General features: G+C 37.2%; 1 protein-coding gene across 5 annotated transcripts in view; it reads left to right on the top strand.

Annotated features, from left to right (window-relative positions):
- SLC10A7 (solute carrier family 10 member 7) overlaps positions 1–24858 on the top strand; it is a 264504-nt gene that overhangs the window by 202340 nt on the left and 37306 nt on the right. For 3 of the 5 annotated variants that reach the window (XM_063108334.1, XM_063108332.1, XM_063108333.1), the window contains 3 exons: positions 9438–9521; positions 20853–21018; positions 21996–22047. In XM_063108334.1, the coding sequence (XP_062964404.1) occupies positions 9438–9521; positions 20853–21018; positions 21996–22047 (302 nt within the window). The remainder of the gene's footprint in view (positions 1–9437; positions 9522–20852; positions 21019–21995; positions 22048–24858) is intronic. The other 2 variants (XM_063108336.1, XM_063108337.1) reach the window with 2 other exon arrangements.

The following is a 24858-nucleotide window of genomic DNA, read 5'->3' as shown; positions in this document are numbered from 1 at the left end:
GCAAATGTTGAACCATCCTTGTATCTCTGGGATTAATCCCACTTAATCATGGTGTATAATTTTTTTGATGTGTTGCTATATTCTGATTGCTAATATTTGGTTGAGGGTTTTTGTGTCTATATTCATAGGAGATATTAGCCTGTAGTTTTTTTTTGGTTGTATCTTTCTCTGGTTTTGGTATCAGGGTAATGCTGGACTCATAAATGAGTTTGGGAGAATGGCCTCTGTTTTAGTTTTGTGGAATACTTTTAAGAGAATTGGTATTAATTCCTCTTTAAAGGTTTGATAGAATTCCGCAGTACAGACATCCAGTCCTATGCTTTTCCTTGCTGGGAAACTGCTGATTACTGCTTCAATCTTGTTGCTCATTACTGGTCTGTTCAGGTTTTTTATGTCTTTTGGTTCAGTCTTGGTAGTTTGTATTTGTCCAGAAATTTATCCATTTCCTCCAGGTTTTTAGATTTGTTGGCATATAATAGTTTATAATTGTCACTAATGATTCTTTGTATTTCTGTGATACCAGCTGTAATGTCTCCTCTTTCATTTCTGATTTTTGTTATTTGGATCTTCTCTCTTCTTTTTTTAGTTAGTGTAGCTAAGGGTTTATCTATTTTGTTTATCTTCTCAAAAAACCAACTTTCTCTTACGTTTATTTTTATATCATTTTGGGGGTTTCTATTTCATTTATTTCTGCTCTGACCTTAATTATTTCTTTCCGTCTACTAATTTGGGTATGAATTATTCTTGCTTTTCTAGTTCTTTGAGGTGTAGCAATAGGTTGTTTATTTGAAATCTTTCTGTGACATAAGAATTTATTGCAGTAAACTTCCCTCTTAGTACTTCTTTTGTAGTGTCCCACAGGTTTTGGTATGCTATGTCTCTATTTTCATTAGTTTCAAGAAAATTTTATTTCCTGCTTAATTTCTTCTTGGACCCATTGGTCTTTCAGGAGCACATTGTTTAATTTCCATGTGTTTGTATAGTTTCCAGAGTTTCACTTTTTATTGATTTCTAGTTTTAATTCATCGTGGTCTGAAAGGATACTTGAAATGATTTCAGGTTTTTTTTAATTGGTTGAGACTTGATTTGTAACCTAACATGTGGTCTATCCTGGAGAATGTTCCTTGAGCTGATGAGAAGAATGTATATTCTGTAGCTGTGGGTGAAAAGTTCAGTAGATATCTGCCAAGTCCAGTTGGTCTAAAGTGTAGTTTAAATCCTGTTGATTTGTTGCCTAGATGGTGTGTCCAATATTGACAGGGGTGTGTTCAGTTCCCCACCTATTATTGTATTGGGGTCTATCTCTTTCTTTAGATCTGATAGTGTTCGCTTTATATATATGGGTGCTCCAGTGTTGGGTGCATATATATTTGTTATTATTATGTCTTCGTGGTGGTAGTCCCCTTTATCATTATATAATGACTTTCTTGTTTCTTTTTATGGTTTATGTTTAGAGTCTATTTTATTTGATGTAAAAATAGCTACTCCTGCCTGGTTTGGGTTTCCATTTGCATGGTATATCTTTTTCCATCCCTTCAGTTTTAGTCTGTGTGTGTCTTTACGTGTGAGGTGAGTCTCTTGTAGACAGCATATAGTTGGGTTCTGCTGTTAGTCTAGCTTTTTAATTCAGTCAGTCAGTCTGTGTCTTTTGAGTGGGGAATTTAATCCATTTACATTTAGGGATACTATTGAAAAGTACTGTCTTACTCTTGACATTTAATTGCTTTTCTTATGGTTGATTTAAATATCTTTTGTTCCTTTCCTTCCTTTTTATTATTTGTCTTCAGTGTTTGTTGATTTTTTGAGGTAGTATGGTATAGTTTCTTTCTCTTTCTTCTTTGCATATCTGCTCTACCAGTGGTGTTTGTTCTTTCTCATGTATTCATGGTAGTGATTATCATTTTGGGGGTTCCAGGTGAAGGACTCCCTTAAGGATTTCTTGTAGAGCTGATCATGTGGTGATAAACTCCTGCAGCTTTTGTTTGTCTGGAAAATAAATCATTTCCCCTTCCTTTCTGAAGGATAGCCTTGCCAGGTATAGTATTCTTGACTGGCAGTTTTTTTTCTTTTAGTACTTTGAATATATCATCCCATTCTTTTCTGGCATGTAGGGTTTCTGCTGAGAAGTCTGCTGTCAGTCTGATGGGGATTCCCTCATATGTGACTTGATGCTTTCCTCCTGTGTTTTAGGATTCTCTTTGTCTTTGACTTTTGACAGTTTGACTACAATGTGTCTCAGAGAGGACCTTTCTGGATTGAGTCTGTTTGTGGATCTTTGGGCCTCTTGGATCTGGAAGTCTGTACCTCTTCCAATACCTGGAAAGTTTTCCACTATTATTTCATTAATGTGTTTTCAATGCCTTTTCCTTTCTTCTCCCCTTCTGAAACACCTATGATTCAGATGTTTGTGCACTTAGGGTGGTCTGCTAGCTCTCTTAGATTTTCTTTTCATTTTTTTCTGCTTGATTTATTTCAAAAAGACTGTCTTCAGGATCAGAAATTCTTTCTTCCACTTGCTCTAGCCTGCTGCTTATGCTCTCAATTGTAGTTTTTATTTAGTTGAATGAGTCTTTCAGTTCCAGGAGTTCTGCTACATTCTTTTTTATGGTATTTATCACTTTGTAAATTTCCTCCATCATGTCCTGGCTTGATTTTCTCATTTCATTGCATTGTCTAACTGAGTCATCTTGTATCTCACTGAGTTTTTTTGAGATTGTTACTCAGATTTCCCTTTTAGATATATCAAGAGTTTCCTGTTGTATGGGGCCTGGTATTTGAAAATTAAAGTGTTCCTTTGGTGGCATCATATTTTCTTGTTTTTCCTATTTCTAGTATTCCTTGTTGATGCCTAGTCATCTGGTGGGTGCGTCTTCTGTTATTCTGGGGTAGTTTTTGAGAAGAGAGACTCCCTCATGTAGGTTTGTTATATATTGCCTATTGGTGGGGTGTTATAGTTTTGGTTCCAGGTAGACTCAGTAGTTTCAGTAGTTCTGGGTAAACTCAGTAGTTCTGGGTAGACTCAGTATTTCTGGGGGATGCCAGCAGCTACATCTGTGGCTGGGGCTGTTCATGCAGCTGGGCCCACATAGGTGGGCCTACATGGGAGCTGCTGGGCAGCTGGGCCTGTGCAGGCAGCTTGATGGCTGGGTCTACATGGGTGGGTGGGGCTGCAAAGGCAGCTGGATGGCTGGGCCTGGGCAGTCAGGTGGGTCCTCTCTGGCAGCTGGATGGTTGGGGTCACATGGGTTGCCAGGGCTGCACAGGTTGCTGGAAGGCTGGAGCCATGCAGTCACAAGGCACCAAGCAGGCAACATGGGCTGCACGGTGGGATACACTACACAAGATGAGCTCCTATGTGGAGAGAAGGGCCACAGCTCTTGAACTAGACAATGGCACTGGCAACCACAGCAGCAGTGGTGGGGGTGTGCTGGGACAGGAACAAGAGGAAGGTGACTGCTGGGAAGTGCTTACAGCTGAGCGGATTCTTTCCTCCACAAGGGAGAATTCCCCCTGGCTGATCCTGGCTTTGGAGATGTGGCAGCGGCTGAATCCATGTGCCTGTCTCTCCTCTTTACCACCCTGCTTGGTTTTCATGTTCCATAGGGTCTTCACCAGGCTCCCACTGCCCTCCCACACTCTCCCACCAATGCTACCCTCCATACATAGCTGTCCTTTCCTTGCTCTGATCCCTTTCTGTAGGAAGATCATGTGTTGGGCACCTACCTCTAGTCTGCCATCTTGCCCCACCTCCTATATCTGAATATACACAATTTTTATTTGTCAATTATACCTTAATAAGCTAAAAAGGAAAGATAAATTAGCATATAAACAAAGAGAAAAGTGAAGCTATGTTTTACGTAATTTTTTGTGTGTTTAAACAAGTCTTTTAAAGCCTGTTTTCTTCCTTATTTCTCAGAAAAGGAAAAAGACCATTCATTTAGACATAAAAAAAATAATTTCCTCTACTAAATATATGCTTTCTGTACTATTGCAATTTTAGTATGATGCCTGCAATTGAATTGATATGTCTGTTTAACAACCATGTTTCTAATTTTAATAAAATTAAAATAGTCATAATTACAGAGTCTGTCTCCTGTTATACATCTAACTTGTCAATTTTGTGTAAGTAATCAATTTAGTATCCCTATGAGAGAAGGGGCAGCAGGGAATGAAAGAAAGGCTAAACTATAGTTTATGGTGAAAGATAGAATTCTGAAAAAGTTTTGGGTCCTGGGACCTGGGAAGACACTCTTTTCTGTCTAAATGCTTGTCTTTGTGACAGAAGGAGATATGGGCATTTATGAGTATGTCTGTGTGCAGGTACAAGAAAGTTAGATCCAGTAGTAAGCAATCCCTTCCCCAAAGCTGGGCTCTGTGGGCAATGTGGGAAGGGTGGAAATTGGGCAGGAAGGGAACAAATCCTACTCTATGTCTAAAGCTGCTTCTTCCTGATTTTCTAGCAAAAGGTATTTAACATTAGTCATTCTACAGTATAAATTGTAAATATCTATTCTTATTTTTCCCTGAATGTGGTGCTAATGAAAGCAAAGACCAATCGTCAAGGGTGAATTATTTAATAAAATAATGTTTTAACAGCTGAGAAGAGGCACAAATAGTAGAGACGCCTGTGGCTAATGGATTTCCCTGATAGGAGATAAAAAGCTGATTACACAGCAGAGCAAGTGAAGACCTGCTGCATTAATGGCAATTTACAGGTCAGCTCACTTACAGGAGTGATTTAAAAAGCACCATATGTTTTCTAACTGTAGGTTTGATAACTATGATTCTACGGACAGTGTCTCTTCATCAAGAATTGTTATTTATTTGTCTTTCTGAGTCTGGTTAGTTTGCCCCATAATATTTTACCAACTGAATCCCCAGATTCTTTCCCAATGAAACAGTTTCTTTCTTTCTTTTTTTTTTAATTTTATTTTGTCGATATACATTGTGGCTGATTATTGCTCCCCATCACCAAAACCTCCCTCCCTTCTCCCTCCCCCCTCCCCCCCAACAATGTCCTTTCTGTTTTCTTGTCGTATTAACTTCAAGTAATTGTGGTAGTTATATCTTCTCCCCCCCCGTTTTGTGTGTGTGTGTGTGTGTGTGTGTGTGTGTGAATTTATATATTAATTTTTAGCTCCCACCAATAAGTGAGAACATGTGGTATTTCTCTTTCTGTGCCTGACTTGTTTCACTTAATATAATTCTCTCAAGGTCCATCCATGTTGTTGCAAATGGCAGTATTTCATTCGTTTTTATAGCTGAGTAGTATTCCATTGTGTAGATGTACCACATTTTCCGTATCCACTCATCTGATGATGGACATTTGGGCTGGTTCCAACTCTTGGCTATTGTAAAGAGTGCTGCGATGAACATTGGGGAACAGGTCCAATGAAACAGTTTCTAAATTGAATGGACTGATAGCAGTGAATCCTACTTCCACTCAGCCTTTCTCTGCCAGGTTAGAGAGGTAAGCCAATAGAATGTAAGGATTAATGCAATAGGATGTAAGGATTAAGTGTGAGGGCTTTGGAGCTACACTTCTGGGTTGAGATGCTGGCTCTGTCACTAGCTATGATGACTTTGAGTTGTTTAACTGTTCTGGGCCACTGTTGCCTCATATGAAAATGGGGATGATCATAATAATAATACACGTGTTGAGGATTAAATTATTCAACACACATAAGCATTTAAAACAGTGTCTAGCACATACAAGTGCACAATAAATGTTTTGTTGTAATTATAGGAGACAATTTGTGGGAGCCCAGGCTGATGACTCTTAAATGGGTCTGGGAATTAAGTAGGACTTTGTAATTTACCTGAATGAAGTTGGAAGAATGAAAAGAAAACACTGTCAAGCCTCTTTTTCTACCTATATATTGTAGTCATTCACTAATTGATGGTCATTTGTTGAGCGCCTACTGTGGACTAGATTAGTGGTTCTCAAAGTGTGAACCCCAGCTCAGCAGCAGCAGCAGCATCACCTGAGACATTGTCAGAACTGCAAATTCTCACCAACCTTCCCCATCCCATCATCTCTCCCCTAACATTCTCCCCAGGCATTCTGAATCAGACACTCTGAGGGTGGTGCCAAGCAATCTGTGTTTTAACAAGGCTTCCAGATGTTTTTGATGTGCTAAAATTTGAGAACCATTGCTCTAGATGTGAAAGATAGTCATTCTGCTGGGCACTGGGAATATAAAGGTGAGGAAGGCAGTGTCCTGACCTTCAGTAGTACAGGATTACAGTCTCCTGGGAGAGACAGAACAAGCAAGGATTCTGAAAGGTACTATGGATACACAGAGAACAGTGGTTCACAAAAGAAGGGGTGGCCAATTCAGCATTTTTGGAGGAGGGTTTAGAAAGAATTCCTAAAGAAGCAATGCTTGAACTGAGTCTTGGAAAAAGACTAGAACTTTACCAGTTATAAGTGAAGGAAAGGATTTTCCAGAGAGAGAAGTACATGTCAGTGATAGGCAAGCATGCACACAGACCTCAACTTTTAAAAAGCACCTCCTTCCTCAAGAGGAATGTTTCTGTTTTGTCTACTGTGTCTCCAGTATCCCCAGTGCCTAGAACATACTCCTGGTGCACAGGAAGCACTCAATAACTATTTGAATGATTGAACTCAAAAGTCCTAAATTCTCACATACTGAATTTTCATGAATCATTTCTTCTCAGCGTAAGATGTTAAAACCAACCAACCAACCTAATTGTGAGTTTTCTGTTTTAACGTACTATATTCCTACAAAAAATTAGCCAATGACTGGATTATTTGTTTAACACACTGTTAAAGCATGGGTTGGCAGTATGAGACATATGAGTATTACCTGTAAATCTGCCAGGGTAGCTCAGTGAAGTCCAGGGTTCTTGTCTGATACAAGCTTATTCTGAACCTGAAAACTTTACCTGCAAATTATCGATGCTTCTTATAAATACATTGCTCTTTAGAAACCACAACAGGTTCCTGATTAAAATATGAAGAGCCAAATATTACAGGCAGCATATTTTCTTCTGCTTTAGTTAAAATCAACTCTGCATACAAAATGTTTGTGTCTTGTACTTTTCTAGTCATGTTCTCACATGCTTCCCTGTGCCAGATGTTCACTCTTCTTTCTTCTGGATGCCAGGCATACTTCATATCATCAGAAACTTCCCCAAGGATACCTCTGCATATTCACTCTGACCACAACAACAGGTCTGGTAGCGAATTCAAAAGAAAGGACTTATGCCAAATTAGACTCCAGTACTGAGGTTTCCTCCCTTTCAGAGCCACTTCTGAAGGAGCCATCCTGCGGGATTGCCTCCCCAGCATTTCTGCCATACCTTGTCTGGCTTTGTGTACCCAGTTAATTACATCCCTGGCTAGCTTGCTGTGGTCTGTGATCTGACAGAGCCACAGAGGAGTGCTGCTCTAACCTGTGTTCCAGATCAAGCTGATCAGAGATCACAGGTGTTCTAGAGGACAAAGGGACCTTGGAGATCATGGACAAACTCCTTCTCAACCCGTAGCCTTGTTCCACTGTCTTCTAGGAACGTGAGGTTTCCAAACACTGAACATGATGGATGGGAAAATTAAAATACATCATTATTTTTGAAAACCAAAGTTGAATTGGGTTTTCCTTTATTTCTCTGGGTTTACAAAGGGAATATAGCTTGATATCGTTATTCATTAAAAAGTTTTTAAAACTCTTTGAGATCAAAAGAGGAGCCAGGGAAATATGAGATCACTTGTGAGAGTCCAGGCAGGAATTGTGATCTTTTACGTGGAGGTTATAACTGAATCCTGCTGCCTCTCTCCAAACATTGAAAACCTTATGAATAGAGCATTAAGCTAGACATTTTTGAACTTAAAAGCTTTATTCTTTAAAATTTACTTTTCTATTCATCCAGTGCCTTGATTTCTCTGTAAAATATGTGTTTTTTATTTCAATCCTTGCCTCAGGAACATCCTTAGGGTTAATATTTGTGGAGAGAATATATTTGCTAAGTACCTTTTGCTTCAAAGACATAGTTGCTATAAAATAGGCTATAATTATTAGCTTTTAATACTTTGGTTTTGTATAAAAAGAAACATCTAACATCCATGAGACATGTAACACACCAGAAATCCTGTCTGTTCTTCCCCAGTTGCACTTTTTCTGCCTCACTCTCTTTAGTTGGTGTTGGTTGCGGAGGTAAAGGGCTAGGGGCTACAATTTTTATGGACTAAATTGACAGCCAGTGGTTAGTGTTGGAGCTAGTATTAAATGCATGCAGGGCTGATGATGGGCATACATACATTCTTGAGATTTTGAGCACATTTAGATTGGGGCTGAAGATGGGGGATAAAATTTTATAAATTATACCAGGGTGTAGAAAAGATTTTGGTAAACCACTCATATAGAAATCAGAAATCAGTGAAAACATTGATCTTACATCATTTCATTCAGAGCTGCTGACTTAATTTATCTAAATATTTGATTTGGTTTCTTTGACATTCTGTACCCTCAGTTATCACCACCTCAAGGTCCTTTCACAAAATTATTTTCCAAAAGATATGTGTCCAAGTTTAATTAAACTTAGGTAAATTTGAAAAATGAGGTTCAGTCTGCAGGGGAAGGATGAAAATAAGTTCCAAGGACCAGGGAGATTATTATTGATGGTTGGGGAGAACCTGGGTGCAAAAGGGACTCAAGAAAGAAACATGTATGGAACAGGCTGTTTTTTATCCAGAGAGGTCTGAAAATTAGAAGGTTTTGAAAAACATTAGAAAGTTAATAGGAAGACTTGGCAGTTCCTGGTGGTTGAGGCTGTTGTGAGTGTGTGATTGTGTACACAGATAAACACTGTTGTGCTGCAGGGAAGAGAATCTTTATGAAGCCGAGATCGCAATGGTTAGCAAAGAAAGAATCCAAGAATGAGGAAGGAGAAAAATAGGAATTATGAACAGTGTTGAGGCATACAAATTTATAAGAGGTATATTGAAATTTTAAATTGAAAATAAGTTATGTTTAAGGATTTCCCAGTTGCCAGACCCTGTGTAGAAATAAATTCTAAAAATTCTAAGATTCATTGTCTTTGTTTTGAAGGAGAGGGAAAGTTAGATACTATTTCATTTGCATAAATAAAATATTATCTTGATAAGAGACTGAAACATGCTTGTTTATTTTAGGTATCTACAGACAGATGAAATATAAATCACATAAACTATAATTGTAGGTGAAATATGTGATTATAGATAGGATGAACACAAAATGATTTTACTATTAAATACTTAACAGTTTATTTTGTCTTAAATTTAGAAAATTAGCGGTAACTTTACTTGCTCTTTCTTTGTAGATAACTACCAAATTTTTGGCACAAGTGAGAGAATTCATTTATTGCGTTATTAAATTAACAGCAATTTTGGATAACTGAGTCTAAGTAATTCTAATTTCTGTTTTCTTATTTTACAGCTTGGCTCATCCTCTTCTGTGCCTTTCACATCTATTTTTTCTCAGCTTTTTATGACTGTTGTGGTTCCTCTCGTTATTGGACAGGTAAGGTCTTCCATTCTCTGATATTTTCTTCATAAATCAAATTGTGAATTCCTATGTAATGTCAGGGCAATTGAGAGAAAGGTTATTCAGAAGGAAGAAACAATTAAATGAAAAGATCAGACTGAAAACACAAGGTTTCATCAATCACAATATTCTCATCTTTTCAATTTTTTAATTAATATTAATCTGCTTTGCAGTTAGATATATATAGGGACCCCTGCACAGAATCTTGATTTTTTAAATTTATTATCTCTTCTTTGGAGCTATGTAACTATCTTGAAAATATCTATGAAAATCACTGCATTATTCTGCAACTTCTGATAAAGTCTCAGTATTTATGACCGTTGCTGGAAATAAGCATCTGTCGTTGGTTGGCTTCTTCGTAGACTCCTCTAATAGCAGTAACATTTTGGTCATGTAGTTGATAAAAATAAACATTTAATTTTATTATCTCTCATAACTGGATCTTAGATTTAGAGTTTCCTTTCTCATTCTTATTCAATTGGACTAACAGAAAAAGTTCTATTTTAACTTCTGAAATAGTAAGCACATAATTTAATTATAAACATACAAATTTAAAAGCAAGGGGTTTGTTTGTTTGTTTTTTAATCATAGGAAGCCACAGTAATAGACTTCAGAATATAATGTACTACTTAAAATGAGTGAGTCTTAGGAAAACAGTATATTAGGCCGGTTAAAAGCACAGGCTTTAGTTTAAGTGCAACTAGATTTTAGACTTAGTTCTACCTTTCATTTGCTGTGTGACCTTGGGCAAGTCATTTAATCTCACTAGCTCTAGGTTCACAATTTATTAAATATCATAACAGCACCTATCTTACGCGTTGTTGTGAGGATTAAATGAAATGCTCATAATGCATTCATATAAAGGAGGCTGACACAGGTAAAAATGCTCTATATTTTCCATCATTGTCATCATCATTATCAAATTCCCTGCCAATACAAACAGGAAACAACTCCTTGAAATATTGACTATAAAAAGTAATGTATGTACAGACATGTAATATTTACATGCTGTCTTAAGTCAGGTTCTCTGGACAGTAGACTCTGAGACAGGGGTCTCTATGCAGGACGCTTACTGCAGAGTACCCTTGGGATCAGCACTTTTGGGAGAGTGAAAAAATAGGGTGGGGATGGTGCAGTCCCAGTAAAGGCCCCAGTAGATTCTGTGGGAAGCTCTGGAGCTGGAATAACCCCTCAGAGTTGTCCTGCCTTAAGGCATCTGGTCTTTCCATTCCTGCACTGACCAGTCATTACATGCCATGCGGCTTCCCTCCCACCCCCATGAAGGGTGTGACCTTGGGTGAGTCTGCACTCTTTGGTGAGGCCATGTCCCAAAGAGGAACTCAACTAAGATCTTTCATTCCACCATCACTCTCTGAAGAGATGGAACTGGTTGGAACACCACAGCACCCACTCACTACACATGCATTAGTTATTTTCTTAGATTTAATTTTATAATTAGAAAAGGGACTAAATTTAGTATCAAGAGGGAAGATTTAAAAGCACTCAAAGAATACCATTTCATTAAATATTAAGTGATATTTGAAAAAAATACTGCTCCCACAGTGTTGATCATGTAACAGGGATTCTGAATATATTCTCCATGCCCTGCCTACCTCTCTAACCTCTGCCACATTTCCTGCACTCTAGTCTCCTTGACTCTTTCTCAATTCCTGCTTATTGTTTCTGTTTAGAATGTCTTTCTACCCACCATCCCACCCCAATTCATTGCTCATTTGACTCTACTTCAAACCTTTTTGAACCACCTAATGTATGTTTCCCTGCTCATTCTTTATTGCAAGACCTTGTTTGATTCCTTTCTTGGCCTTACTCACAATATATACTTACCTTTTATTTGCTTGTTAGCTGTTTTTCTCCTCCATTAGACAATAAGCTTCACGAGTACAGAAACTATATTTGTTTTGTTTACCATTACATACCCAGACCGTAGACACCCAATAAGTATGTGTTGAATGAGTGACCGAAAGAATTGAATGAGTGAGAGTTCTGTGATCAGTAAGGGACATGCTTTGTCTTACAGAGGCATAACTGAATCTACCTGCCCTTCTCATCTCTACACAGTTGAAGCTGTGGATAGCATTAGTTTAAAACTATACTTATTTCCTTGGACCTGAAAATAATTCCATATAATAACTTGGGAATTATACATTGTTCTCTTAGTGGATCTTGGAAACATCCCTGTTAATAATAAATGCCTGGCTTAAAACATGGACAAAAAAAATCTGTGTCTAAGATATTCAAGTTTTTATGTATAGGGTCATATAATTTATATAATTAAGGAATATTTATTCAGAGAGAATACTGAATTGTTAGATTGCTCATCCTTTGCATGCCCAGTAGGAAAGTATTCAGTAAATTACAAAGTAATAAAGGTAGTCAAAAAATAGTATAGGTAGTTTTAAAAGAGTATTCTAGGTATCAAAGTACTCTAATGGCTTTTTTCAAATAAGGAAACCTATATGCCTGCATCCACCTGCCCCTTTTCTTATATTATACTCTTAGAAATTAATAATCACTAACCCCAGTCTTCACATCCAGAAACCACTAAGGAGTCTTGCCTTTCCCTCTCCTTACTCCCCTACATCCAGGCAGCCTCGAAATGCTATAATTTCTGTCTCAGAAGTTTTTCACATCTGGCACCTACAGCCCCAGTCACACTGCTGGAGAAGATGACAGAGCTTCATCATCTCTTGTCTAAGTTATCACACCTCCCGAACTTGTGTCTCTGCTGTAAGACAGAAGGCACAATTCCCATCCAATGTCTTTACTGCCTCCAGGGTAGTCCTAAAAAACAAATCAGATCATTATTCTTCTTAAAAACTTCCCTTGTGGCTTCCTGTTGCCAATTCCTTAGGTGGCCCATAAAGCCCTTCACAGTTTGGCCCCTACCTGCCTCTCCAGTGTCACCTCCCACCACAGCCCTTCACGTGAACCCCTCTTTTGCTATGCTCCATAGTCACCATTCCCTCACCTGACCATGCCCGTTCAGCATGTCGTGGCTTTGATCTTAGTTCCATCTCTTCTGCCAGCAAACTCCTACTCACTCCTGAAGATTCAATGCAGATATCCTTCTGGTGTCAAGGCCACTTGCTTTGACTTCCCTGGCCTAGACTAGATTCCAGTTGTCCCATGGTACTTGATTGATAGTATTTATCAGGAGAAATTATAATTTATCCATGAGCTTCGTGGAATCAAAGACTATATCTTCTTAATTTTTCTGTCTCCTTGCTTGTAATGGATACTCAATACATATTTATTTACTGAATCTGTTATTTCATCCTAAGTAATAGTCTCCATAGGTTACTATTTATAGGTGTATTTAATAGCATACTCAGTAGTAGAGTGTAAGTTCTATTTAAAAGATTGACTGAAGAAAACTGAATTTACTCTCAGAAAGCCCTCAGCAGTCATTTTCCCTAGATCTCCATTTGTACAGGGTAATATTTTTAGGTCTTTATGTAGTAGATACTCAATGACTTTTTTCTTTCCTAGCAATCACCTGAAAAACAAATCTGAAAAAAAGTTCTTTTTTTAGGATGCTAGTTCATGGAAAAATAGGTTATTCAGAATTTTATATGAAAGAAGAGCCAGATTTTCAGCACCCTCCCTTGGTTTTAGTCTTTGGATGAGCCGTGCTGTAACTGGCCCACAGGTGGATTAACAGGAGGGATACAGCCATGTTGGGGCATTGAGGCCACACACCTCCTCCCGGGGCCGAGAACTAGCCACGACCCCACCCACATATGTGTATGTCATCTGTTGAAAACATTCGCCTGGGCAGGAGAGATAAAGTTAGCCCCTGATGGAAGCTGCCGGGGAGTGGCCAAGGACAGACATAGTTTAAAATTATTGGAGAAAAGATATTTCCGCGCTCGTGCTCACCGCGTGATTGCAATAGCAAAGCATTAGAGCAAGATGCATGTTCACATGACCTTTAAGATGATAGGTTGAAGTTAGGAAATCCCCTTGCCATATGCTTATAAAAGCAGGTGCTTGTGTGAAAATAAATGGAACTGCTTGACGGAACCCTTGCCGCATCTGAGTGTCTCTCTGTGGGGCTGAATAGGCGGGCGGCATCCTCACCTTCCTCCCGGACTCTGCTGGCCACTAGGATGGCAGGAGTAATCCTACCGGTTCCCTTTCTTGCTCATCCCGTGGCAGGGGGATAACAGGGGCTACTGGGAGGTTCGGGGCCGCTGCCCCTGAGCCCCCAGACAGCCACATATATGAGTAGATCCTATTATGTACCTGCTGCTCCAAGGAGAATGATTCTTAGGTATCCAGTACCATGAAGAAGGATGACAATCTTCATGGTCTGGGGTTTCCAGGACAGGCAGTGCCACCACAGCCACCTGCTCCTATGATCATACCCTTATGGGGTCTTCCCTTACGGTTGTATAGATTGTGTAGTGCCCAATGATGCTACATTGTAAAGAAGTGTGCTTACCTTCTTGCATCATAGATTTGTATAATTATTAGTAAGATGTTCTGGTAGGAGGAAGTAAAGTATATTGAAGAAGGGATTCCTTTTTCTAGTGCTCAGAGAAATGCTATAGGGCCAGCAGGTTTTGTTTGACCTTGATGATGAACCTCAGGCAGCCCACTTCTTAGCCACCACCTCCTCACCTTCTAAGCTCTGCTCAGTAATTCTTCAACCTCAAGACCCCCAATCAACTGCCCCTACTACTTTCTATTAGTGTCCATCCTCATGACTTTACTTCCCTCGTTACCCAGCTTAGATTCTATAGTCTATCATTATAATCACTCCTTTGCAAATATTCTCAACTCCTTCACCCTTTTCTCCTTTAAGTGTATTTCCTCAGGCCCAAACTTGATTAAATCCAACTGTGCCTACTCCGTGCATGCAGTGGAGCTGCTCTGATTCCACAGTCCATCATTATCCTCACTCTGTCTGCATTTCACTTCTTCACAAAGGCCCAGTCGTACTTCTACCTGACTAGCCGAGCTTTGCTTTTAAGAGAACACTTCGTTTTAATCTCATCTTGTTTTAAATTCATGACCCCAAATTTAAAATGTCATTTAAGTCCCAGAAGTCCTGTTCTACTTCTTTATAGTGTTTCTTTCTCTACTCTTCAAAAGGATTATTTCACCTTCTGTATATTCAAAGCCCTTTTACTTCCCCAGTACTCTCCCACTTGCCCATTACACTCGATCTCACTGACTTTGCTTCTATTTCTCAAATATGCCAGCTTTATTCCCGCCTGAGAACCTTTGCACTGGCCATTTCTTCTGCCTGGAGCACCTTGCCACCTTCCACCCCCTCAGAAAGACCTTTGCCCACCTCCCCTCCTCCAGTGGCCACGCAATCATTCAGTCACTATCATGTCATCAAGTTTAAAGTTCTGCTTAGTATGTATGTATCATTATCTGTTTCTTATTTATTTGTTTGTTGTTTTGCTTTTTATTTAACTCCAGTTAGAATGTAGGCTCCATAAGAACAAGAACTTTATCTGCCTACTTTGTCTCTGTATTTATTTTTGGTCTATTGACTTGCCTAAACTGTGTGATGTGACCTTTGAAGACCTTGTTAGAAGTGTTCATATGTACTAGTACAGAGAAAACAGATGCCAGGCAAGGTAGCTAGTTTCCCTGTAACTATGGGTGCCAAATTATGAAAATAAACATTTTAAAGATTTTTATATGCATCTTTTAAAATGAGAGTTTGTCATTACCTGTTAAACAAACAATGGAAAATAGGAGAAGAAAAAGACAAGGAAGTATGAGCTGAATATCTGCTCCATAATCTTTTAGTGACGATAAAACTTTATCATTCAACTTTTGATTTATATTTCTGAGAGTGAATTTTATTTTTCTGTGTTTTCCCCATATAATACCTCTTTTTGCTTGAAATCATTATTGACTTACTCTGATGTGAGGTCTAGTTTGGTCTTCATCACTGCCTGGCTTCTAGACCTAACTTTCCTCATTTGTAAAACAAGTGGTTTCATACCTTCCAGCCCCAAGGTGCGGAGGTGCTGTGATTCTGTAAGATAAGATTAGTCTTTCCACAGATGGTTAGGAGGTTGCTGCTTCTGTCAATTTTAGAAAGAAATAAAATTTGTGCCATTGTAGTATTTCCTCTCCTCTAACAAACTTTCAATATATCTAAGTGCCTGTGACAAATACTTATTTTATGCATTATATTTAAGAGCAATTTACAAATAAACAGTAACGAAATAGCATTTCTACCACCTTTCATTATTTTCTACCACCTTAAATGTTTTTCAGAGTTGCACACTAAAGCCCACTTTTTCCCCCTATAAATTAATAAAAAAGCATATCTATACATTATCACTCACTCGTTCCCTTGTCTTTCCATTAAGTTTTACAGTTTTAGATTGGCCTTTCATATTAAATAGTCTTCAACTAAAGCTAAAGTTAGTGTTATCAATGCTAGAAAATTTTGCACTTTATAAACTGTTTTTACTGCTTCACCCAAATTGCTTTGAGAGAAAGGTAGCTGTTAGGTTATGCAGTGGGATATACTGGTAAACTGTGATAGAAACATCACCAAACTGGAACCTAGAAATAAGAATAATGATTATTTACCATGTACAGGCCTTATTTCTAAAGCATTTGTAGTTATTTAATTACTTAATCCTCACCACAACTACTATTATATCTATTTTTCAGATGAGGCACAGAATAATTAAGATTACAAAGTAAGGAGTGGAGCCAGGAGGCACACGTGGCTTCAGAGTCTGTGACCTTAATCCCTATGCGGTGGTTCCCTCAGGAAAGAGAGATCATATTTCTACTTAACCACCTAACTAGTTTTTTAGCATTTTATGGAAGTTGTTTGGGCTCTATGTTCCTCTGTTTCCAGCTGTGAACTCAGCAGGATAATATCTGCACAACCTTTCTCATGAGAATGAAATGAACTAATAGTGGGAAAGAATTTTCAAAAAGTGAAATAGATAATGGGTGTTTATTTCACCCACCTATTATTATTATTATTGTTGTTGTTGTTGTTGTTTATATTTTTGCAAAGTATATAAAGATTATATTGAATCTATTAAATATTTAATAAAAATATTTTTAATGAAAAGTATTATATAAGTTGGATTAGATTTCATATCTGACTATACATTTCAATAAGACATTAATGAAAAAACAAAACACTTTATGAAAATTTATGGATTTGGTGCAATAGAGGATAAAAATTGAAGAAACAATCTGAAGCCACCTTGAAGAAAAATAAATTTTTAAATTCAGACTTAACCTGAAAAATTGTACATTATATATGCTCACTCAGTGTGGCCAACAGACACATGAAAAAATGCTCAACATCACTCAGCATTCAGGAAATGCACATCAAAATCACTTTGAGATACCATCTCACTCCAGTCAGGATGGCTAATATCCAAACGACTGAGAATAAGAAATGTTGGTGAGGATGGGGAGAAAAGAGAACCCTTTTACACCATTGGTGGGACTGCAAAATGGTGCAACCTTTATGGAAAATGGTATGGAGGTTCCTCAGTTACAGATAGATCTACCATATGACCCAGCTGTCCCTCTGCTGGGTATATACACAAAGGAATGGAAATCCTCATGTTGAAGGGATACCTGCACTCTCATGTTTATTGCAGTGCTATTTACAATAGCCAAGAGTTGGAACCAGCCTAAATGCCCATCACTGGATGAATGGATAAGGAAAATGTGGTATATCTACACACTGGAATACTATTCTGCTGTAAAATGAATGAAATATTACCATTCGCAGCAACATGAATGGACTTAGAGAAAACTATATTAAGTAGAATAAGCCATGCACAGGAAGAGAAATACTGCATGTTCTCACTTATATGTGGGAGCTAGTAAATATAAATAAATAAATATATATATATATAAACAAATAAATGGGGGGAAAAAGACACAGCAATCACAATAATTCCTTGAACTTGTTAAGATAAGTGAACAGATATGATATTGATGGGGGAGGGGGAAAGGAGGGGGTTAAAGGAGGAATTGGTAAAGGGACACAAAAATCATCTACATTGTATATTGATAACTTAATAATAATAATAATAATACACCTTCTTCCTAGTGCTGAGACAATTGAATGATATAACACATGAAAAGCATTCAGAACCTATGCCTGGCACACAGGAAGCAGTCAATAAATGTTAACTCTTATTATCAACATTAAAAAAAATCAATCTATAAATGTAAAGACAGAATTAAAAAAGAAAAACTAAGGAAATAATAAAATTAAGAAAATTGAAATGGTGGATATTATACTTCACAACCATCTCAGTGTATCGGCGTTCTTCACCTAAGAGATGTCATTTTTACAGGTTTCTATGTGGAAGTCATTTAGTAATTGATATGTGGCTCAGCTTATTAGAAGTACAGGGAGTTGAATTCAAGTGTTCCTTTAGCCTATCTTGTTACTTAACCTAAAAGAAAGAAAATCAAAATGTTCAAGGTGAGACAATAAAATAAAAGGCTTCCTTTGGAAGATGATTTTCTGCTGTCTTCACAGGGAAAAGCAAACAAGTTAATGAGGATTTGTCACTTAATTTTGAATGCCTACGTTTCTCTGAACTACAAGGACAAATGAATTAGTATAGATTCTAAAGAAAAATACAACTGGCCACCTCACCAGAATGCCTTTTCCCAGCTCGTCTCAATTTTTTTTTTCCCCAAAAGAGAATTCCAAGGCATCTATATCAGGTTGTGTTGATCTATCTCTGATGAAGTCTTGTTCCCTATAAGTTACTAAAGATTTCTATGAGGCAAAGAAGTTTGGAGAATTTTTAAATGACATGAATTTTTGACAAATGGAGAATGATCATATCAAAATATAAGTTGCGAACTTAGAATGAAGTTTCCTGGAATTTATATCCAAAGCACATCTTGAGGCATGTCAACACTACTTTAGCTAGTTTTGTTTATGAAACATTTTAACACTTTTCTAGCTGCAGAATGCAAAAGCAGCTGCTTCATGAATTTAATTTTAGAGAAAGATGGAAAAGTTCTATGGAGCCTGGCAAGATTATAAAATGGTTTACTTAGAAAACAGACAAATATTACATATAAGACTAAAAATGGTGAAAGACAATCTGTTTTCCCCTAGGCTGTTGTTTCACTTGTGGGTCTGTCCAATTCTTGGCTTTCTAGTTGTTGCTTTCTTTAATTAAGTATCCAGCATTAACCCAGTGATATGTTTAGTAGAAAGGCATTATGGCTAGGAAGATTCTAGACTCGGGAGCCCCTGTTTTTTGCCATATTGAAAGAGTCCTACACTACTATGAGATTCTGAGTATGCAATGAAGAGATTATTAGGTTAACTAAGTCAAATGATGCTTATAAAGTTGGTTAATGATTACAGTTTTGTCTTTAAAAATTGGCTTTGACTTTCAAGTTATACTTCATTCATATTTATTTGTTTATTTTGTTAGAAAGGGTAATGGTGATGGGAGGGGAAGACACTTGTACTTTTGGAATCAGTATCACACACTCTGTACATCCTGTTGCAGAGAGAGAACTTTGTGTTTTTAAGCATTGTGTATTAAAACAAGATTGAAGGACAGCATTGATATCAATAATTCCATGTAATTTCTATATATTTATTTATTTTCTGAAGAAGTTGAGTTGTATTAAATTTGGGCAACTACCAGCTTTATGCTACCAAACACGATAAATTATTAAATGACTTTTTAAATGAAGTCTTTCTGTAGCCTTCTAATAACCACTACCCCCATGGTGACATACCTGAACATGGGGTCACCTGGGTATTTCATGATACCTCTAGCACTACTGTCCAAAATTTGTGTCCTAATACATTAGTCCGTAATACTGTGTAACGAACTGCTCTTACTTTCCTATACACTGCTACATTTTAACTTTAAAGAAAGAAATGAACACTGGATAAATTGCTGTGGTTTGGGAATCACTTCCACCCATTCCCCAAAATAAAACCAAAAAACCACTGTATTTTACCCATCTGTAACTTTAATTACAAGTTCTACTTTTTAAAAAAATTTTAACCACTATTTATCTATATATAACGCACTTTCCCCTTCATTCCCACCCCACCCAACCTTCAAAGTTTTGTACCCGTACCTGGTACCAACTGGTCAACTTTCTGCAAGGACTCTTTTTATTTACACTCTTTCACTTAGTAAGTCCTTGAGAACGGTTAAAGTTGATCAATAGCCATTTATTCAAAGGTTCTATTGAGAGTAGTTTGTTTTGTTCTTGAGTACTTGTAAAGATATGCTATATTGTGAATTAAACCTTTTTATTGACAGAGTAAATGACGACAGAACCGTATCAGCCTTATCAGAAGTTCCCTGACCTCATTATTGCTAATGGATCCCTGCTAATTCAGCCTGTTGTGAAATCTCATGTTCAATTATGCAGGATAATGAGTGACTCAAAACTTAATATGTCTCAACTATCATCCTGATGATAGGGTTTGTACAGCTTCTTTCAAAAATGAAACAAGGTTTTAAGTACAGTGATTCACTTTTATGTCCAAACGAAAGTTATCACCGGTATATTCAGACTGTTCTGATTTTAAATATCTGATATGATTTTAAGATAAGAAAGGATTGCTCTATAACTTTATATTTCACTAATCCTGTTATAGGAAAGTTAAGTCAGATTTATTCATTTTTAAGCGTTAATTCTGGAATTCTAAAAGCATGCAAATGGCATTTGTCTTTGGATTCACAAAAACTCTAGATATTCAGAGTTTGAATTATTTAAACTCCCACAACACATGCACTTTTGCTTTTCAAGCATGAGTTATAATTTAATTAAAAACTTCTGGTGCATTGCTAGCATTTTAAATATTAATATGTTCCATGGATCACTTTCGATTATATACTGTCTTGAAATTCTTGAAGATGTCATATTTTTAAGATTCCCAAAGTTGCACTTGGAATTGTCTGTTGAGGCAAAGGGGACTGTGATAATTACACACATCCATTAGGATCAGCAGAGGAGATAAACTTTGGGGACGCTTAATGGGCATGTCTCAGTGACAGCTAGCAAAGAGCATTTGGCATGATTAAGGATGGATTTGAATGCAGTTGAAAATATACTCTCATTATGGACACCCAGTGGAAGTTGCACTACAAATGTTAAATTCCCCAGAAGAAAAGTGGTGTGGCAGGGAAGCTTTGAAATCCACTGTGGCCATCATCCAAATTATTCTTTCCTTTATGTCTTTCTGCTGTCAGAATCATTTTGTGATGCCCAATTCAACTCCCTGCATCTCTGAAAAGAGGCAACCTGTTGATCTTTGTATTTCAGATTGTCCGAAGATTCATCAAGGATTGGCTTGAAAGAAAGAAACCTCCTTTTGGTGCTATCAGCAGCTGTGTGCTCCTCATGATCATCTACACAACATTCTGTGACACGTTCTCTAACCCAAATATTGACCTGGATAAATTCAGCCTTGTTCTCATACTGTTCATAAGTAAGTTGGAAGGTGGTATATCCTGGCTGTCCCTCAGTCTCTTCAGTAGTAACGTGTAGCAATTTCTGTTCTCTAAATTCTTTCCTAATATTAATCTGATTAGAAATGAATATTTAGTTTCATATTATATTTACTCAGTAACTTTATCATGTGTATTTGTTCTTTAAAAAGACAGCAGTTATGTACTTATGATCTAATCTCCTTTGTATTTTATGTCTGATGCACCATTTTCTTATTTACAATAGTTGAAGTCAGATAAGAGGAGCTTTAATGTCTGTCAGATTCAAATGTTAGATTGAGTACTTTGTCACCAACTTAGTTTATTATAATTTTAAACTGATCTTACCCCCTATTGTGATTTCAAAACAGGATTTATATGGTACTACTATTTTATGAGTAAAATAATCTGGCTGCATTCTTTAAAATGTGAATATTTGTATCATATTTTCTAATAAAAAAGTAAGATCATTTCATTTTAAGAAGCAGCAGACTATAAGATGCAGGTAACTTCTAAGGGGCAAAAAATCAGCCTTTTGTTCTATTTACCCTATAATACCAAGGACAGCATCTATTGATATTATAATATCAAAGAATCTTTTGCTGTTAAAATCAAGATGTTATTCCAATGTATATATTATATGTTACTATATTTCTGCTATTTGCTACAAATATTCATTGTATAAATCTCTTTTTAAATTGAACAAATTAAATAATCAAATCTACATCAAAGGGGGTTTTAGATTTTTCCCTGAGTAGTAGATATTACAGATTGTGTCTGGGATATTGTCAATAAGAACAGGTTGAGTTCCACTAATTTAAATGATTCTATCAGTTAAGCAGTATCCATTGGTTTGGTTTATTCTTTTGTTTTTCTGTTTGAGTTCCCATAAGTTTCAGATAAAATTAAGCATACCAGTAAATATGCTACAGATGCTGTTTTTATATGGTAATTTAGATTCAATTTTTTTTTCCTCCAGTATTTTCTATTCAGCTGAGTTTTATGCTTTTAACCTTCATCTTTTCAACAAGGTAAGTGACTTGGTATCTCTCATTGTTAGTTTCATAAATGTTAGTTCACTTGGCTACTATGCCACTGTACTGTTCTATGTTTTCTCCTGTCTCCCTGACCACTCTGTCTCACTTCTGCCACCCTCAAATTATAGATGTTGCCAAAGGATCTGTCCTGGGCCCTAGCCTCTTCTATCCACATCATGTGCTTTGGCAACCCCCTCCATTCTACTGGCTCAAGCTGTCAGCTTCATACTGATAATTTTCAAGCCTAAACCTTCCATTCCAATGTTTTTTCTGAGTTCCAGTACTATTTTTCACTTACCATTTAGATATCTTCACCTGACTGTGTTAACAAAACCTTGGAGTAAAGGCATTCAAAATGGAACTAATATTTTTTCCCAAAAAGTCCTCTTTCTCTCATTTCTTAACTTATTTTTAGTGGAACCACCATCCTCAGAGTTATTCAGACTGGGGGTATCCTTCATATCATTATTTTTTAAGTTTCCACATCCTACCTCTGTAATGTCTTTTCTGCTCCCAAAGTCACTTGCCTAATTCAGGCTCTTGTTTCCTCTTTTCTCCCTGTGCTATTGCAATGGATCTCTTACTGGAAACTCCATTTCTAGGCCCAGCTTTTCTTATGTGTTTCGTACTGCTTCCAATGACTTGTCTGATAATCTCTCTCTGTTCAGATATTTTCAATGGTTATCCAGTGCCTACAGAATGAATTTTACTTTGGAGGGCTAAGTTTAAGGCTGAGTCTGTAGTCTATTTTCTGATCTCAGAAACCACAACTAGCATTCATGTTGTCTAAGCTTCAGGTTGAGGTAAAATCTTTGTTGTTCCCTGGGAGAACCTCATGCTTTCTCATTTCTGTCCCTTGCTTAGGCTTTCCCCACATACAAATTTATCTCCATGTCCTAATTCATCTTTCCTGTTCTTAAAGACTCACCTCAATTACAACTTCTTCTACCAATATTTTATATTCAACAGACATTACTTCAGCCTTTGGTATGAGAAAGTTACCATAGTGAATGCCACAAATAAGAGATGATTCTGATCCTACATGAGTTTGTAGACTAGATATGAGCAATGATAACGGAGTGTCCTCTGATATAGTAAGCCATCCTGTAGTCAATTCAAAGAAAGCACTCCCAACAACAGTGGTAGAGCAAGGCTCCATGGGATTTGACATAAGCCATAAAGAATGGCTAATTGTTCAGCAAGCAAAGAGGGGTTTCTTGGTGAGAGGAAAAGCAATAATACAAATATAGACATACACAAATAAACAAGACATGGTAGGACAATGGGAGTAGAAGAAGATTTAAAATAGCAATAGTAACTGGAAAGGTAGGCTTGAGCCAGATCGCAAGGCCCTTGAATGCCAGCTGATAGCCATGAATTACCACCAGAGAAAGGGTCTAGGCTGTTTATAAAGCGTGAAATAGTGCCAGAGCAGTGGATGGGTTTAGGCCTCACATTAAGCACCTGGCTCTCACAGCACTTGGTGTAGCACTAGGCTGATTGTGCACAGTCAATAAAAACTTATTGATTGATGTAATTTGAAGCATTTTCCCAAGCTTGAGCTTGTGATTTATGAACTAAGAGCAAGACCTGGAGCCATTAAGTCACAGAGAAAATGTGACTTAATTGAGTAAGTCTAAGAGTAGGAGCTATTTTTAAGTTACTTTTATAAATGGCTTGTTATGTCACCTTAGAAAAGACATTTGCTTTTCAGTGGCTGTTTGTTTGCTGGTCCTTGTGGCAGAAGTGATAATCAGACTTACTCATCCTACCAGAATAGTAGGATGCAGATATCTTGTTAGTGACTGGGAAATTCCTTGAAAAGATAGAACACAGCCAGCCACTGGTAGGATTGCTGAAAGAAGGGCGGGGAGAGGGGGGGATGGTCACAATCAGTGTTGAATTAAAATTAAGAATTTTCACCTTGGAGTAGACTGTACTTTCACAAGGACTTATGGTTTTGAGATCCTTTTCTGCCTTATTCTGTCTTCACTAATGTTCTGTTACATTTTGAATCTCTCGACACACTGTAAGACATGCACATTCTTTGGTAAAAAACGGAATGTAGAGTGGCTATAATCATGCTCCATGGTAATGTTTGTGTAGCTCCAAAATATTCCATTAAAACTTGGGAATTTTTCAAATGGACAAAATTTAGAAGATGATTTTCACATTCTGTTTTCATGTTGAGAAACCCCATAGCTCCTGAGGATTTTATTGCAGGAATGAAAGATAGCAACATTTATTGAACCGTCCTTCATGCCAGGCACTATCTTAGGGATTGTGCATATGTTATTTCATCGAAGTCTGACAGCAAAGACTATCATACTATGCATTTTTATTGCTATTTTGCACATGAGCACCAATGCTTAGTGTAGTTTATTTTAGTAACTTGCCTAAAATCATATTTTAGTAGTTTAGAAACTCAACCACAATCAGATGGCAAGTAGTGTACCTAGAATTGAAATCTATTTTCATATGACATTTTCAAAGCATTTGCCCATGCTTTTTCCTCTGCACTAAACTATTTCAATTACTTTTCAAATTCATAGTACAGTTGTCCCTTGGTATTCACAAGGAATTGGTTCCAGGACTGCTCACAGATACCAAAATCCAAGGATGCTCAAGTCCATTTTATAAAATGGCATAAGTATTTGCAATAACATACGCACACCCTCTCATAAACTTTATATCATCTTTAGATTACTTATAATATCTAATACAATGGAAATAGTTGTTATACTGTATTGTGTTACTTTTAATTTGTACTATTTTTATTGTTGTGTTGTTATTTTCTATTGTTTT

Source organism: Cynocephalus volans, chromosome 9 (genome assembly GCF_027409185.1).
Source record: "Cynocephalus volans isolate mCynVol1 chromosome 9, mCynVol1.pri, whole genome shotgun sequence".
Classification (NCBI taxonomy): domain Eukaryota; kingdom Metazoa; phylum Chordata; class Mammalia; order Dermoptera; family Cynocephalidae; genus Cynocephalus; species Cynocephalus volans.
The sequence above is the reverse complement of the archived record's forward strand: the minus strand, read 5'-3'. Positions and strand labels throughout refer to the sequence as shown.